The 15,605-nt window shown below is 36.8% G+C and overlaps 1 protein-coding gene across 6 annotated transcripts in view; it reads right to left on the bottom strand.

Moving 5' to 3' along the window:
• CCDC30 (coiled-coil domain containing 30) overlaps positions 1-15,605 on the bottom strand; it is a 130,974-nt gene that overhangs the window by 70,175 nt on the left and 45,194 nt on the right. The window contains exons 1-4 of one of the 6 annotated variants that reach the window (XM_043574611.1): positions 6,157-6,281; positions 4,728-4,853; positions 3,238-3,375; positions 1,085-1,254 (exon numbers count right to left, since the gene is read on the bottom strand). The exons of 3 other annotated variants lie outside the window; for them this stretch is intronic. In XM_043574611.1, coding sequence (XP_043430546.1) covers positions 1,085-1,254; positions 3,238-3,375; positions 4,728-4,844 — 425 coding nt within the window. In that variant the 5' untranslated portion in view covers positions 4,845-4,853; positions 6,157-6,281. Of the gene's footprint in view, positions 1-1,084; positions 1,255-3,237; positions 3,376-4,727; positions 4,854-6,156; positions 6,282-15,605 lie in introns of those variants that run through there. 2 more of the 6 variants (XM_043574615.1, XM_043574617.1) reach the window with 2 other exon arrangements.

The following is a 15,605-nucleotide window of genomic DNA, read 5'->3' as shown; positions in this document are numbered from 1 at the left end:
GACGCTTAACCGACTGCGCCCCCCAGGCGCCCCCCATTTTTCTTCTTTAATTTATCTCTTATAGAGATTCTAGAATAATCTCCCTCAAAAACCCAGTAATATACTTTTCCAGTGCTCAAGAACTAGACCTCCTTTTTCCCCTACAGCAAACCTAAATGCTGTGATCTAGCTTCTTGGCTTTTTGTTCTTGTGACCACTATTACACCTATTCCCCACCACCTCTCCAATATGCTTTTCCCACTTGTGCAACTAGGTTTCATGGTTGTGAATCTTGGACTCAAAGCACACTCTAAAGTTAAAAGCAACTTTTAGGAGGACATACAATTCAGAGGTCCAAAACTAGCAAAAAAACCTCCTTGTATGTTAAAACATTTTGAAAGATATAAATGTGGCCATACCTAGACCATATTTTCCTAGTTCATTGATGATGTATCCTTTGGTATATAATATATATATACTTTCATTCCCTTTTGATGATCTAGTTCTAGGCTTTTGCCTGGACAGAATTCGATTCCATCTATTATCGTGCCAAGGCAGAGTAATACATTTGCCCAAAGTCTAACAAGTTTCTGTGAAAAAATACTTTTGGTGAAAAAGTAGAAAGACAAGAGTTAAAGGGCAAGATTAACAAGAGAGAAAAGAAGAATGAAAAAGAAAGAAAAGGGTTATCAAAATTATCAGATACAATGTTAAATAAAAACAGCAAAAATCTCTCAGCTTTTTTGATATTTAGAGTATCGTCCAATTATGTAAAAAAAAAATCCCACATATATGTAGGTTTATAGAGAGAAGAAAGAAAAATTAGGACATTAACATATCCCCCTGGTGACATTATGGGCTATTAACATCTCCTTTCACTTTTCCATGCTTTCCAAATTTTCTACAAGAAGCATAAAATTATTTTAAAAAGCAGGAAAAGATTTAAAAATTTAATAATATATTAAAAGACAAACTTCTTGGGGAATGCTTGCTTATAACTAATTTTTCCACTCACATCATTTGGCAACAAATATCAAATTCTTATGATGATTAAGCCAAATGTACCCCCAAATAATTAATGTGATATGGGATTTTCTCAATTTACCAGAGTTCCTTTTCCTCTTCCTTTGGGCTTTGAATCTCTACTTCCAAAATTGGTTCTTTAGACACAAGATCTTTACAGATATTTTCACCTGTAATTAAATTAGTAGCTGCAGTTTTTCTCTCTACAGTAAAATGATTTAATTGTTCAAATTCTTGTGAAAGCTTCAAGACCTATAAAGTTAAAGTGAAAAGACAAATATTCTATTTTGCATACTCTTACAGATAATTATGAAAAAAAGTACATTTAGTCATTTAGTCCATTAAATGCTTAAATAATTATTGACAAGTAATATAAATTAACATCTAATTGGAGGATCTTCTTCTAGTTTAACTTAACACTTTGCAGTTGTTATATAATTAATCCATTTTTACCATAGGCATAAGGATGCATAAATCCATGGTTTTAAAGAAGGGTATTTTTGGAGAGAGGGAGAGAGAGAAAGATAAAGCAAATGTAGTACCAACCATGTTAACATTGGAGAGGTGAGGGTACATGGGCATTCTTTTTGCTATTTTTGCAACTTTTCTATAAGTTTGAAATTATTTCAAAATAAAAAGTTTTTTAAGTGAGAGAGAGCCAGATTAGCAGGATAGTGATACGGCTCTCTCATTTTTATATTATATTCTTATTGCCTACATTTATCTCCTGTGTTAAACTATCCAATGATATTTCATAAGACAAGATCCTTTAACTGCACAGTGTGAGGGTAACTCACTTTGCTGACAAGATCCCACAAACAAAGCTTAGTTATAGGCTATGCCCCATAATCTACCTTCCCAGACAGCAAACCCCATGTTCTGAACCTTTCCCTCCCTAAGTCACATACTATTTGATCCATATCCCAATCTCTCAGCAACTTGTACCCTGCTTTCAGGATAAAAACCTCACATAAATGAGGCCTGGACTTAGTCCTCCATTTCACATGTACTAAAATATAACCCAATATCTTTTAACTGTGTGTTCAAGCCTTCACTTCTTTCTGCCATTTTAATCAAGACCCAGAGAGTAACTGAGGAAGGGAATTTTCAGCCCAGAGTTGTTAATAATAGGTGGGACTCCAGAAATTACACTATAGGCAACCTCCAATGTTGACTAACCCTGGTCTGGCAGCCATTTTTACACTTGGGGAACAAAGTGGGGTCAGGACATTTAAATATTTTTCTAATTCTAAGTATAAGCCTAATTTTCAGTATAACTGAAAAAAAAATGCTTTGATTCAAAGATTTAAGGTTGAAGACACTTAAGTAAACTTGTTTGTTTTGAGTACTGGGGGGTGGGTGGTGGTAAAATAGACCTAACATAAAGTTTACCATCTTAAGCAGTTTAAGTGTGTGGTTCCATGGTATTAAATATATTCACACGGTTGTGCAGCCACTGCCACCATCCATCCCCCAAACTCATTTCATCTTGTAAAACAAACCCAATACCTATTATACAATTACACCCTTTTCTTGTCTCCCCCAGTCCCTGGGCAACCACCATTACACTTTCTGTCTTTATGATTTTGACTACTCTGAGTACCTCATATAATTGAAATCATACAGTGTTTGTGGTTTTGTGATTGGTTTATTTCACTTAGCATAAAGTCTTCAAGATTCATCCATGTTGTAGCATATTGCAGAATCTCCTTCCTTTTTAAGGCTCAATGACTTTCCATTGTGTGTATATACCACAATTTGCTTATCTATTCATCCATCAAGAAACACTTGGGATACTTCTAAGCTTTAACTATTGTGAATAATGCTGCCGTGAAAATGGGTGTGCAAATATCTCTTCAAGACTCTGCTTTCGATTCTTTTGGGTATATCTCTCTAGATAGCGGAATTGCTGGATCATTTGGTGGTTGTATTTTTGAGCAAACCTTTTACATTATAATATGTGCTCCAAAATTTAAGCTTTTGGGAAACTGACTCAAAGTAAAAAAAAAAAAAAAAAAAAAAAAATTCACAGATTAATTCTAAGAGTGAAAGACTGAAGTCTATTCTGAGTCATAGCTTGGCTTATAGCCTACACTATATGGGAATTTATTCTATAATAATAAAAGAAACTCCAATTTACATGTAATCTCTTATTGAAAATTAATTTCCTTTTATTGTATCCTCATAAGAGATAAAGGCAAACACTGAACATTTAAATAATTAATTCAGTCTCACCTTTGTTTCTAATTCAGAATTCTCTCTTTGTAGCAGGTCATATGTTATTAAATAATTGTCTCTGTATTCTGCTGCCCTTGGAAGACTTTGAATTTCATTATAAAGGCATATAAGTTCTGACCTTGATTTTTGCAACTCCTGATTAAGAAATAAAGACATTTAGTAAAATGAGATTTTCCCCATAAAAGGTATAATATTTCTAAAATGGAATCTTTGAAACAACTGTCACAATTTTTTTTTTGCTTCCCCCCCCCCCCCAACTTATTCTTCTAGCAGAACTACTTTTAAGAAAGTAGTTAAGGTAGTTAAGTAGTAAAGTTTACTTAAGTCAATTAATGAACCTGAGCATTCTTAGCTTCTATCACTCACAGGTGGAAGGACTGGGTTTCTAGAGTTCTTCTTACTTTTTGCAAGGCTTGTAGAGAGGGTACATTCTTCAGCAACTCCTGCACTAATTATATTTTCTTTCTTAAAGTGTATCTTTTTTCAAATGTACCTTTTACAGAATAACTAGCCTTTAATCTTGTGACAACCTCATGCAGAAGGGCTACTGAAACAGGCTCAGAGAGTGTAAGTGGCCTGCCCAAGTTCACATAGCCAGGAAGTGGTAAAGCTGAGATTCAACCATCTGACCAACTTCAAACTCTGTGTTCTTCACAACAAATTATGCTGCCTTAGTTAATAATGTGTATTCAGTGACTTAATCAACTAGGGCTTCCTCTAATCCTCTGATTTCTTCCCCCTATGTCTGTGAGAGAAAACCCTTTAGTTATATGTAGAGTCTTATCAAATTTCTACATCGATGACATGGAAGATGTAGTTTGGCTGGTGGATGACTGGGGCCTGAGAGTTAGTCTGTGGTGTCCTGTGAAGGAAACAGATGATATTAAATTTACTTTAGGAAAGGAGTTACATGGTATTTTCCCAAAGCCTTCAAATCAGAAGGAGAAGAGAATGTTGATGAGGAAAGTGTTGGGCAAAAAGGAGAGAGAACAGAGAGTGGCCACAGGAAGAAGGCAAGTGGTATCAGTTTCCTACCTCATTGTATTGGAAATTCCTGTAGGTCATCAGGATGGGATTTGGGGCATTGCACTGGCTGTCACCCACCCTGCAAACTGATTAAATGTCACCATCCTCTAAATTGGTGATCTAGACTTCCATGGACTCACTTCCAGGTCTCTCTTTTAAATATAGGCTGGTTGTCTCCTGATAGACCTTTCCAAGATAGTAGGACAAACAGTTAAAAGGAGAGACAAGTCCATGACTCTACGGCCACCCTAATAATCAAACCACCTACTACTTAAAGGTCTCTTTTTGGCTAGTGCTGGAGCTGGAACTCAGCGTGAGGGAACAACAGTCACTCCATTATTACTAACAGAAACACATATTCTAGAGCTACTATTTATTTTAAAATCAAAATAAATGGTAACATGAAATCCCTAAATTAGGAATGCAAAAAGAGGAGAATAACATCCTGAGTGGCAGAATACCTCACTATCAACTTTCAAAGCCTTCTGTACAGTATTAAGATCAGATGTCAATTGCTTTCTCCTTTCTCTCTCTTCTGACAACTTACTTTCAAATATGTCATTTTTTTCTTGGCTCATTTTCAAAATCTGCAAAAAAGCATTTTACATCATTATTTCTACACACAATAATGTTTCCTATAAATTCTAATAATACTAATTTACACCCTAACTAAATTATAAAGTCACCTAAAGGAGATATAAAGCTGGGAAAAATAGTTCATGGTACCATAGTTCGTAAGAGACATTTTTCTCTCTGAGTCTGTTTTCTCAACTGTAAAATGGAGCTAATACTTGTCCTACATACATTATGGCCATCAGAGTAGGAATAAAGTGAGATTTTGAAAGTATTCTGTAAATGTTAAGCACCTACCAAATGCAAAGTATTGTTGAAATCTTTCTAAATTCGTTGGTAATAATAATTGCAATAATAATGAGATCAGCTAATAGTCAGTTAGTGCTTAGCATATGTCAGACATTACGGTACATGTTTTACTTGCACAATCTCATTTTATTTTCCCAGAACCCTACAAAATTGGAACTACTTTTTTTTTTCTTTTTACAGAGAACAGAGGTGAGGCTCAGATATATTTACTTAAGCTGAAGAAAGGAAAGGGTGGATCAGCCAAAGAGTTTTACCTAATTAAATTTTGGACAAAAGTATGCTGGAGCTTTGCTTGTACTTCTGGATTCATAATTTACTGCCAGATATGTATTCATTTGACCTACAGGTTTTTCCAGAATTAATCCATTAGTTTAGTAACGTTGATTATTAATAATTTCCCTTTTTTGTGTTTAATATCAATAAAACAGGAAGAGATGGGTTGGAAGGAATGGAAAAGGAAACTGGAAAAATGGATGCTAAAACCTCGGTGTAACTTTTGCAAATCCTCCTGTCTAAGGGCATAGAAAAAAGACCTGGCTAAGAATGAGGTCGACTTCTTAGCAGCACCATACAAGGATACAGGAAAGGATATCACCCACCCTCTTCTGCCCTGGTGAATGTTTCTGCACATCCATACCTGACACGCTGAGCATTCAGCACTCAAGGCAAAGCTCTTTTTGGCCCCACCCTTCCGCCACCTGAGATGCCTCCGTGCAAAGTGTAGGGAAATGGTTCAACTCCCCTCATTCCCTTTGTGTTTTTAGCATAAGAATGTCATGTATTTTAATGTCATAACTTTTAAAAGATAGCTTTCAAAGGGATATATATTTGAAATCTCCCATAATTTATGCCATTCTAAAAATAATTATGCGCTTAGGCAATTTATGTCCTTCACAGACTTCGTGGTGACCAAAGTTTCAAGCAGAAATACACAGGAAAAGGGCAGCAAACAATGTGAGAGATGAGCAGTGGGATGGCGAGAGCTCTGGGCAGCTGAAGGGAGCCTACCTCATCTGTCAGGCAACAGCAAACAGAGGGAAGCACTGACTGACGTGCTAAGGAACTGCCTAACTGGCACAGGGTAGCTACCAATGGCTCTGGAGAACGGTGTAACAGCTTGGAACTTTCCACTTTCAGTGTTCCACTACCTGAAAGGTGGGGATCATCTAATGCTCTGAACCAAACTGTGCCTCCTGGGCACAGTATGACAAGTGTTCCTGCCATCCGTGCTGTGTGCTTGCACTGTGCTCTGCCCTTGCACAGGCATAGCCAATGGGGTGGCGGATGTGGGTGCCAGACAGGAAGAAACATGCCAGGTCATCACCTCCAGGTTCATGTGCTCAGTGTTGGGCATGCTGTAACCCCCATCAGTTATAATAAATCCCCTATATAAATTCCTCCATAAATCCTCATAAGAGTTAATATGATGAATAAAATCAGCTGGAAGGCCAGACAAACCTGGAATAACTCCTAGCTCTGTCTCTTACATTGTTCAAGTTCCTCTAAATTCTCTCAAATATGAAGTGGGACTATCTCTCCTACCTTGGGGAGGGTTGTTATAGGGATTACATGAGACTATATTTATAAAACATCTGGAACAGAACATGGCATATGAGAGATGCTTGACATATTGTGGCTATTATCATTCTTACCAGATACCTAGCATTTCTTCTCTTTTAAGCATTTTCTCTGAGAATATGCATACTAGCCACATTAAGAGGATCTAATTAATGATAAATCTGTCTGCATATAGAAATTGGTAAGGAATACAGATCATTATCTTGAGGACTTGGTTTAAAGGATTTCTTTTCTAAATTATTTGTTCTTCTTTTAAAATTTAAAAAAATTAATTAAATGCTTATTTGTTTTTGGGAAGGGGGCACAGAGAGGGAGGAAGGGAGAGAACCCCAAGTTAGCTCCATGCTGCCAGCACAGAGCCTGATGCGGGCTCGATCCCATGGAACTGTGAGATCATGACCTGAGCAGAAACCAAGAGTTGGGTGCTTAACTGACTGAGCCACCCAGTAGTCACTAAATTATTTGTTCTTTTTAAGTCACCCCCTCTCATTTATTTTCAAAAGAATTCTTATGGGAAAACTGCCTCCAGGGCTCCCAGAAATGGAAGCTTCTCTGGTCGGTGTGGAGGCAGTAGGCCTGGAGCTTTGCATCTGTAGAACGTCAAGGATCCCTAAAACACAGTTTGAAAGTCACAGTGGCAAAAATGTGGGTTTTGTAGTCAGTTGAAATTTGAGATCTTCCACATTTATGAATTTGTGATCTTGGTTTCCTCACTATGCAGAAGACGGAACGATACTTACCTCCCAGAATTTTCTGTTAACATTACATGAGTTATATCAAACCTACAGCAGAGTCTTTACAACATTGTAGGCACTCAGATCTTAATTTCCATCCTTTTACTTTCTATTTGTAGGAAACAGAAAGTAAAGTAGTCAGAGACCAGGAATGATGGCATGAGGCACCTGAGCACCCGTCTAAAAGCTGATGATGCAGGCCAAGGGGAGCGTGACCCTGCATCAAGATCTAAAGCTCCTAACCCCCGGATTACAGCATTCAGTTCACTCGATTACGCTGCTGAGAATGATTCTTTGGTTAATACTGAGTGATATCACCATTGCCTGGCTGCTAAACACAATCAAGAAAGCTTCAGTCTTTTTCTTCTTGAAAGATCACAAGAGAACTTCAATGGCAAAAATCTATTTAGTTACTTCCTCTTTCCTCAAGAAATGACTTTAAAAATTTTTTTAATGTTCTTATTTATTTTTGAGACAGACAGAGACAGAGCACGAGCAGGGGAGGGGCAGAGAGAGAGGGAGACACAGAATCTGAAGCAGGCTCCAAGCTCTGAGCCGGCAGCACAGAGCCCGACACGGGGCTGGAACCCACGAGCCGTGAGATCATGACCTGAGCTGAAGTTGGACGCCCAACTGACTGAACCACCAAGGTGCCCCAAGAAATGACTTTAAAAGGCCATTTAACTATAATTTATTACTTATTCATTGAATACCTTTTCTAATTTTAAAGACTTCTATTTGTAAACACTCTTAAAGGGAAGACACATATATTTACAATGTTCCTTCTTAGCCCCTTCCAGGGGGCTCTATGTGGGATGAAATGAAAGGATCATTAAAAGTCAATATAAATCTTTATTATTTTAGAAATCCACACATATTTCAAGTCTTGATGACAAGGTAAAGAAAACTGGTTTATACCATAGCTGCAGGACTAAGATCAGACAGATAAAACCCTGGTATTTAATATTAAACATGATAGGAAAATGTGTTTTCTTTTCTAAACATGTTTTAAAATAAGACAGATGCTCATTTATTCAGAATGTCATAGATAACATCTATCATAGAGGGAGGTGGATTTACCAGTTACTCTACAAGAATCTTTTCTACCATCCAGAATTCTGTGGGGCGCCTGGGTTTGGTTGAGTGTCCAACTTTGTCTCAGGTCATGATCTCCCAGTTTGTGGGTTCGAGCCCTGCATTGGGCTCTGTGCTGACAGCTCGAAGCCTGGAGCCTGCTTCAGATTCTGTGTCTCCGTCTCTCTCTACTGCCCCACCCCCACCCCCCACCAGCGATCTTTCTCTCTCTCTCAAAATAAACATAAAAAAAAAAAAAAGGATTCTGTGATACAGAGGGCCACATGGAACTGTACCCCTGGTAGGTATCTCTCTCTTCAGGAGAGAACTTGGCACACACTTCCCAGGCATCCTCCAGTGAACAACTGAGCATGGTCAGGGATATTAAGGCCTGGCCATTTCTGGTTAATGTGGAATTTCGTCACAGGTTATCACAGAGCCAAAGCCCTGTTGGTCTGAATGAGACTTCTCAGAGCTACACCACAGGCTGAGGTTCTTCCTTCCAATCTTCCTTCCATCTCCCTCTTCTTTAACAGATATCAGACCTGAATCACGATCTAAAGGGTTTGCTAGCTCATGTCTGCCCTTCCCTGATCCTTCTCAGGTACCACCCCCAATAACTCTCCTGTAATTCTAGGTTTGTCTTGGTGCCTGCTTCCCAGATCAGTCTCCTTTCAGTGGATATATGGGTGACAGAACAGGAATGGGCCACAGTCGTGGTCACCATCAGAGACAAAAGAAAATGACCATTTGTTTAAAGACATGAATATAAGCATCCAAGAAGCTCAATGAACTGGAAGAAAGATGAAATCAAGGAGACCCACACCAAGACACATTATAATTAAACTATTGAAAGGCAAAGACAAAGAGATAATCTCAACTGCAGCAAGAGAGAAGTGACTTGTCACTTACAGGAGATCCTCAATAAGATCCTCAATAATCCTCAATTATTGAGCAGATTTCTCATCAGAAACTTTGGAGGTCAGAAGGCTGTGGGCTGATATATTCAAAATGCTAAAAGGAAAAACCTGTCAGCCAAGAGTTCTATATCCAACAAAACTGTCCTTTCAAGAGTGAGAATGAAATTAAGACATTCACAGATAAATAAAAGCTGAGGCAGTTTGTTACTACTAGACCTTCCCTGTGAGAAATCCTAAAGGGAGTCCTGCGGGTTGAAATGAAAAGATACCAGACAGTAACTCAAAGCCATATGAAGAGATAAACATCTCCGTAAAGGTAAATACATGGGCAATTATAAAAGCTAGTATTATAGTAACAATGATTTAAAACTCAACTTTTTTTCACATGATTTAAGAGATGAATATATTGTTTAAAATTATTAGCCTAAAAGCTAGTATTATTGTAACTTTCATTCTAATTCCATAATTTGGTTTGTATGTAATTTAAGAGACTAATACATTTAAAAAAGCAATTATTAGTTCATGTTTTTGGACACACAATATATAAAAATGTAATTTTGGGATGTCAGTTATTGAAAGCAGAGCTGTAAATGAGTAGAATTTTTGCATACTATTACAGTTAAGCTGGCATAAAGTCAAATTAGAGTGTTATAACTTTAGCATGTTAAATGTAATCCCTATGGTAACCACAAAGAAAATAGTTATAGAGTATACTCAAAAGGAAATGAAAAGGAATTAACATGTTTTATTACCAAAAAATCAACTATACACAAGAGAGACAATAATGCAGGAAATGAGGGGGACAAAGAGCTATAATATACATAGAAACATGGCAAAATGACAAAAGTCCTACTGTAATAATTACTTTAAATTTAAGATAATTATCTCTACAATCAAAAGACAGACATTGGTATCATGAATAAAAACAAAACATGATCCAACTATATACTGTCCACACAAGATTCACTTCAGATGCAAACAGGTTGCAAGATAAAGGATAAAAAAAGTTTTTTATGCAAACAGTAACCAAAAGATGGCAGGGCTAGTAAAACTAATATCAGACAAAATAGACTTTAAATCAAAAAAGATTACAAGAGACAAAGAAGGACATTAATAAAACATTCAATACAGCAATAAGATACAATAGTACCTAATCACCAACAAAATATATAAGGCAAAAATTGGCCAAACTGAAAGAAGATGGAGACATTTCTACAACAAGAATTGGAGACTTCAATACCTTTCTTTCTTTCTTTCTTTCTTTCTTTCTTTCTTTCTTTCTTTCTTTCTTTCTTTCTTTCCTTTTTCTTTTTGATTGAGAGAGAGGGTGCAAGTTATCAAGGGGCAGAGAGAGAGAGAGAGAGAGAGAGAGAGAGAGAGAGAGAGAGAAGCAGGGCTCACCTGGGGTTCATGTTTTTACTCGAAGCAGGGCTCAAGCTCACCCAATGTGGGACTCGAACTCACAAACTATGAGATCATAACCTGAGCTGAAGTCAGATGCTTAACGACTGAGTCATCCAGGTACCCCTCAATATCCTACTTTCAATAATGGATAGAACAGCCAGATATAAAATAAGTAAGGAAACAGGACTTGAACAACACAATAAAGCAGTAATATTTAACAGACATACAGGACACTCTACTCAATGACAATAAAGTACTCATCCTTCTCAAATGCACACAGGTCATTCTCCAGGACAGACCATATTTTAGGCCACAGACTAAATCTTAACAGATTTTAAAAGACAGATTGGTAATATGGTAATACAAAGTATCTTCTCTGATCACAGTAGGATGGAGACAGAAATTAAGAACAGAAGGAAAACTGGAAAATTCACCTATTTGTGGAAATTAAACAACTTACTTTTAAACAACCAATGGATCAAAGAAGATATCACAAGAGAGATTAGGAAATACCCAGAGATGAATGAAAATGAAAGTACAACATAGCAAAACTTATGAGAAGTAATAAAAGGGGGAAATTTACAGCAATAAATGCTCACATTAAAGAACAAGAAAGATTTGAAATCAACAACCTAACTTTATAATTTAAGAAAGTATGAAAAGAACAACAAATTAAATCCAGACATAGTAGAAAGAAATAATAAACGTTAGAGCACAGATAAAATAAAGAATAGAAAATCAATATATAAAATCAGTGAAACAAAAAATTGGTTATTTGAAACGATGAACAAAATTGACAAACCTTCACCTAGACTGACTAAGAAAAAAAAAAGGACTCAAATTACTAAAGTAAGAGTTGAAAATGAGTATATTACTACTGATTCTACAGAAATTAAAAAAAAAAATTATAAGAGTACTCTGAACAGGAGCACCTGGATGGCTCAGTTGGTTGAGCTTCCAGCTTCAGCTCAGGTCATGATCTTGCAGTTCATGAGTTCGAGCCCTGCATCGGGCTCTGTGCTGACAGCTTGGAGCCTTGAGCCTGCTTCAGATTCTGTTTCTTCCTCTCTTTCTCTCTGCCCCTCCCCCACTTGTGCGCGCGCGCGCTCTCTCTCTCTCTCTCTCTCTTTCTCTCTCAAAAATAAATAAAAACATTTAAAAAAAGAGTACTCTGAACAATTGTACACAATAAATTAGACAACATACACAAAATGGACAAATTCCTAGAAACACAAAACCAACAAAGACTGAATCATAAAGAAACAGAAAATTTGAATAGACCTATAATGAGTAAGGATACTGAGTCAGTAATCAAAAATCTCCAGTACAGAGAAAGGTCTCAGGCCTGATGGCCTCACTGGTAAATTCTACCAAACATTAAAAAAAGAACTAACACCAAGCCTTCTCAAACTTTTCCCAAAATTTGAAAGGGAAGAAACACTTTCTAACTCACCCTGTGAGGTCAGCTTACCCTGCCATGAAAGCCAGACAAAGATACTATAAGGAAGAAAAAACTACAGACTAATATCCTTTATGAGAATTGATGTAAAAATCCTCAAAAAATATTATCAAAATGAATTTAACATCATGTTAGAAGGGATATACACCATAACCAAGTGAGATCTATTCCTGAAATGTAAGTATGGTTCAATATATAGAAATTAATCATTGTGATACACCACATTAAAAGTATGAAGGAACATTGACATGATCATCTAATTGGTGCAGAAAAAGCATTTGACAGGATTCAACACCATTTCATGATTAAAAAGACATTAAAGAGGGGTGCCTGGATGCCTCAGTTGGTTAAGTGTCTGACTCTTGATTTTCGGTTAGGTCTTGATCTCAGGGTCGTGAGTTCAAGCCCTGCATTGGGCTCCATGCTTGGCATGGATCCTACTTGAAACAACAACAACAACGATAACAACAAACCACAAAATAAACTAGGAAAAGAAGAAAACTATCTCAACATAATAAAGATTTATAAGAAACCCATGGTGAACATCATATTCAATGGTCAAAGACTGAAAGCTTTCCCTGTAAGATCAGGAACAAACTTTCACCATTTCTATTCAACATAGTATTGGAAATTCTAGCCAGAGCAATTAAGCAAGAGAAAAATAAATAAAAGACGTCCAAACTGGAGAAGAAGAAGCAAAATTATCTCTGTTTGCAGATGATATAATCTTATATGTAGGAAACCTTAAAGATTCCACAGTCAGACTTAATAAATGAATTTAGCCAAGCAGCAAGACACATAGTCGACACACAAAACTCAGTCACACTTCTACATGGTAACAATGAGCAATCTGAAAAGAAAATTACAAAAACACTTCTATTTATAGTAGCATCAAAAAAATAGTTAGGAATTAATTTAACCAAGGAGGTGAAAGACTTGTACAATAAAAACTAGAAATCATTGCTGAAAAAAATTAAAGAAGAGAAAGTAATGGAAACACATTCCATGTTCATGGATTGGAAGACTTAATATTATTAAGATGTCAATACTATCTAAAGCAATCTGAAGATTCAATGCAGTCTCTGTCAGAATCCCAATGACATTTTTTTTTTTTCAGAAATAGAAAAACCCATCTTAAAATTCATATGGAATTTCAAGGGATGCTGAACAGCTAAAACCATCTTGAAAAAGAAGAACAAAGCTTTAGGACTTATACTTCCTGATTTTAAAATATGCAGGGTGCCTGGGTGGCTCAGTCAGTTAAGGGTCCAACTCTTGATTTCTGTTCAGGTCATGATCTCACAGTTCGTGGGACTGAGCCCCATGATGCTCTGTGCTAGAGCTCTGTGCTGACAGCATGGAGCCTGCTTGGGATTCTCTCTCTCTCTCTCTCTCTCTCTCGCTCTCGCTCTCGCTCTCACTCTGGCTCTCTGCCCCTCCCCCGCTCACATGCGCATAAGCATGCACTCTTTCTCTCTCTCACTCAAAATAAACATGTCTTAAAAATTTAGTACAGAGCCAGAGTAGTCAAAACAGTGTGGTACAGGCATAAATACAGACATATAGGCCAATGGAATAGAATACAGAGCTCCAAAATAAACCTGCATGTATATGGTCAAATGATTTTTTTTTTAATGTTTATTTAGTTTTGACAGAGAGAGAGACAGACAGAGCATGAGCAGGGGAGGGGCAGAGAGAGAGGGAGACACAGAATCTGAAGCAGGCTCCAGACCCTGAGCTGTCAGCATAGAGCCCGATGCGGGGCTCGAACTCAGACTGTGAGATCATGACCTGAGCTGAAGTCAGTCACTCAACTGACTGAGCCACCCAGGTGTCCCGATATGGTCAAATGATTTTTGACAGATGTGCCAAGACCATTCAATGGGAAAAGACCAGTCTTTTCAACAAATGATGCTGAAAAAATTGGACATCTATTTACAAAAAGAATGAAGTTGTATCCTAACAGCATATATAAAAATTAACTAAAAATGAATCAAAGATTTAAATATAAGATGTAAAACTATAAAGCTCATAGAAGAAAACATGCAAAAAGCTTTATAACATTAAATTTGGCAATGATTTCTTGGATATGACATCAAAGGCACAGGCAATAAAAGAAAAAATAGACAAACTGACCATGAAATTTAGAATTTTTTGTGCATCAACACAGATGAAATGAAACCTATGGAATGGAAAAATATTTGCAATTATATAGCTGATAAGGGATTGATATAAGCAGAATATATAAAGAGCTCCCAAAACTCAACAATATAACAACAACCTGATTTTAAAATACGCAACGGACTTGAATAGATATTTCTCCAATGATGACATATGATTGATCAATAAACACATGAAAAGATGTTTAACATCATTAATTATTAGGTAAATGCAACTCAAACCACAATGAGAAACTACCCTGTACTCATTAGGATAGCTACCACCAAAACCACAGAAAATAGGTGTTGTTGATGATGATATAGAGAAATTGGAACCCTTGTGAAACTGTTAGTGAGAAAGTAAAATGGTGTAGTCACTGTGGAAAACGGTATGATGGTTCTTCAACAAAATGAAACCCAGTTACTATAATCCAGCAATTCCACATCTAGGTATATACCCAAAAGAATTGAAAGCAGGGACTTGAATGGATATTTGTACACTTGTGTTCATAGCAGTGTTATCCACAACAGCCCAAAGGTTGAAGCAGCTCAAGTGTCCCTTGATGGATGAATAGATACACAAAATGTGGCAATACAATGGAATTTCAGCCTGAAATAGGAAGGGCATTCTGACATGTGGTACAACAGGAACGAAACTTGGAAGATATCATGCTAATTGAAATGTGAGTCACCAAAGGACAAATAGTGAATGTGATTCCCCTTATTTGAGGTACCTAGAGTAGTCCAAATCATAGAGACAGAAAGTAGAATGGCGGTTACCAGGGGCTGGGAGGAAGGGCAGAAGAGGGAATTATTGGTTAACGAATACACAGTTTCGGGTTTGCAAGATGAAGGGAGTTCTGGAAGTAGATGTTAGTTATAGCTGCACAACATTGTGAATGTGCTTACTATCACTGAACTGTACACTTAAAAATAGTTATGTGTATTTTATCACAATAACAAACATTTTTGAAAAACAAAAGTAGAACAAAGACTTTTGCAGACAAAAAGAAAAAAAAAAAACAAAAAGTTGATCACTAGTAGATCTGTACCAGGAGAAATGATGAATCATGGTCTTTAGGTTAAAGAAGTATGGTACCAGGTAGAAATTTGGATCTATGCAAAGCAA

The sequence above is a fragment of the Prionailurus bengalensis genome, chromosome C1, assembly GCF_016509475.1.
Source record: "Prionailurus bengalensis isolate Pbe53 chromosome C1, Fcat_Pben_1.1_paternal_pri, whole genome shotgun sequence".
NCBI classification, from domain to species: domain Eukaryota; kingdom Metazoa; phylum Chordata; class Mammalia; order Carnivora; family Felidae; genus Prionailurus; species Prionailurus bengalensis.
Note: the sequence above shows the minus strand (reverse complement) of the source record. Positions and strands in the feature narration are given on the sequence as shown.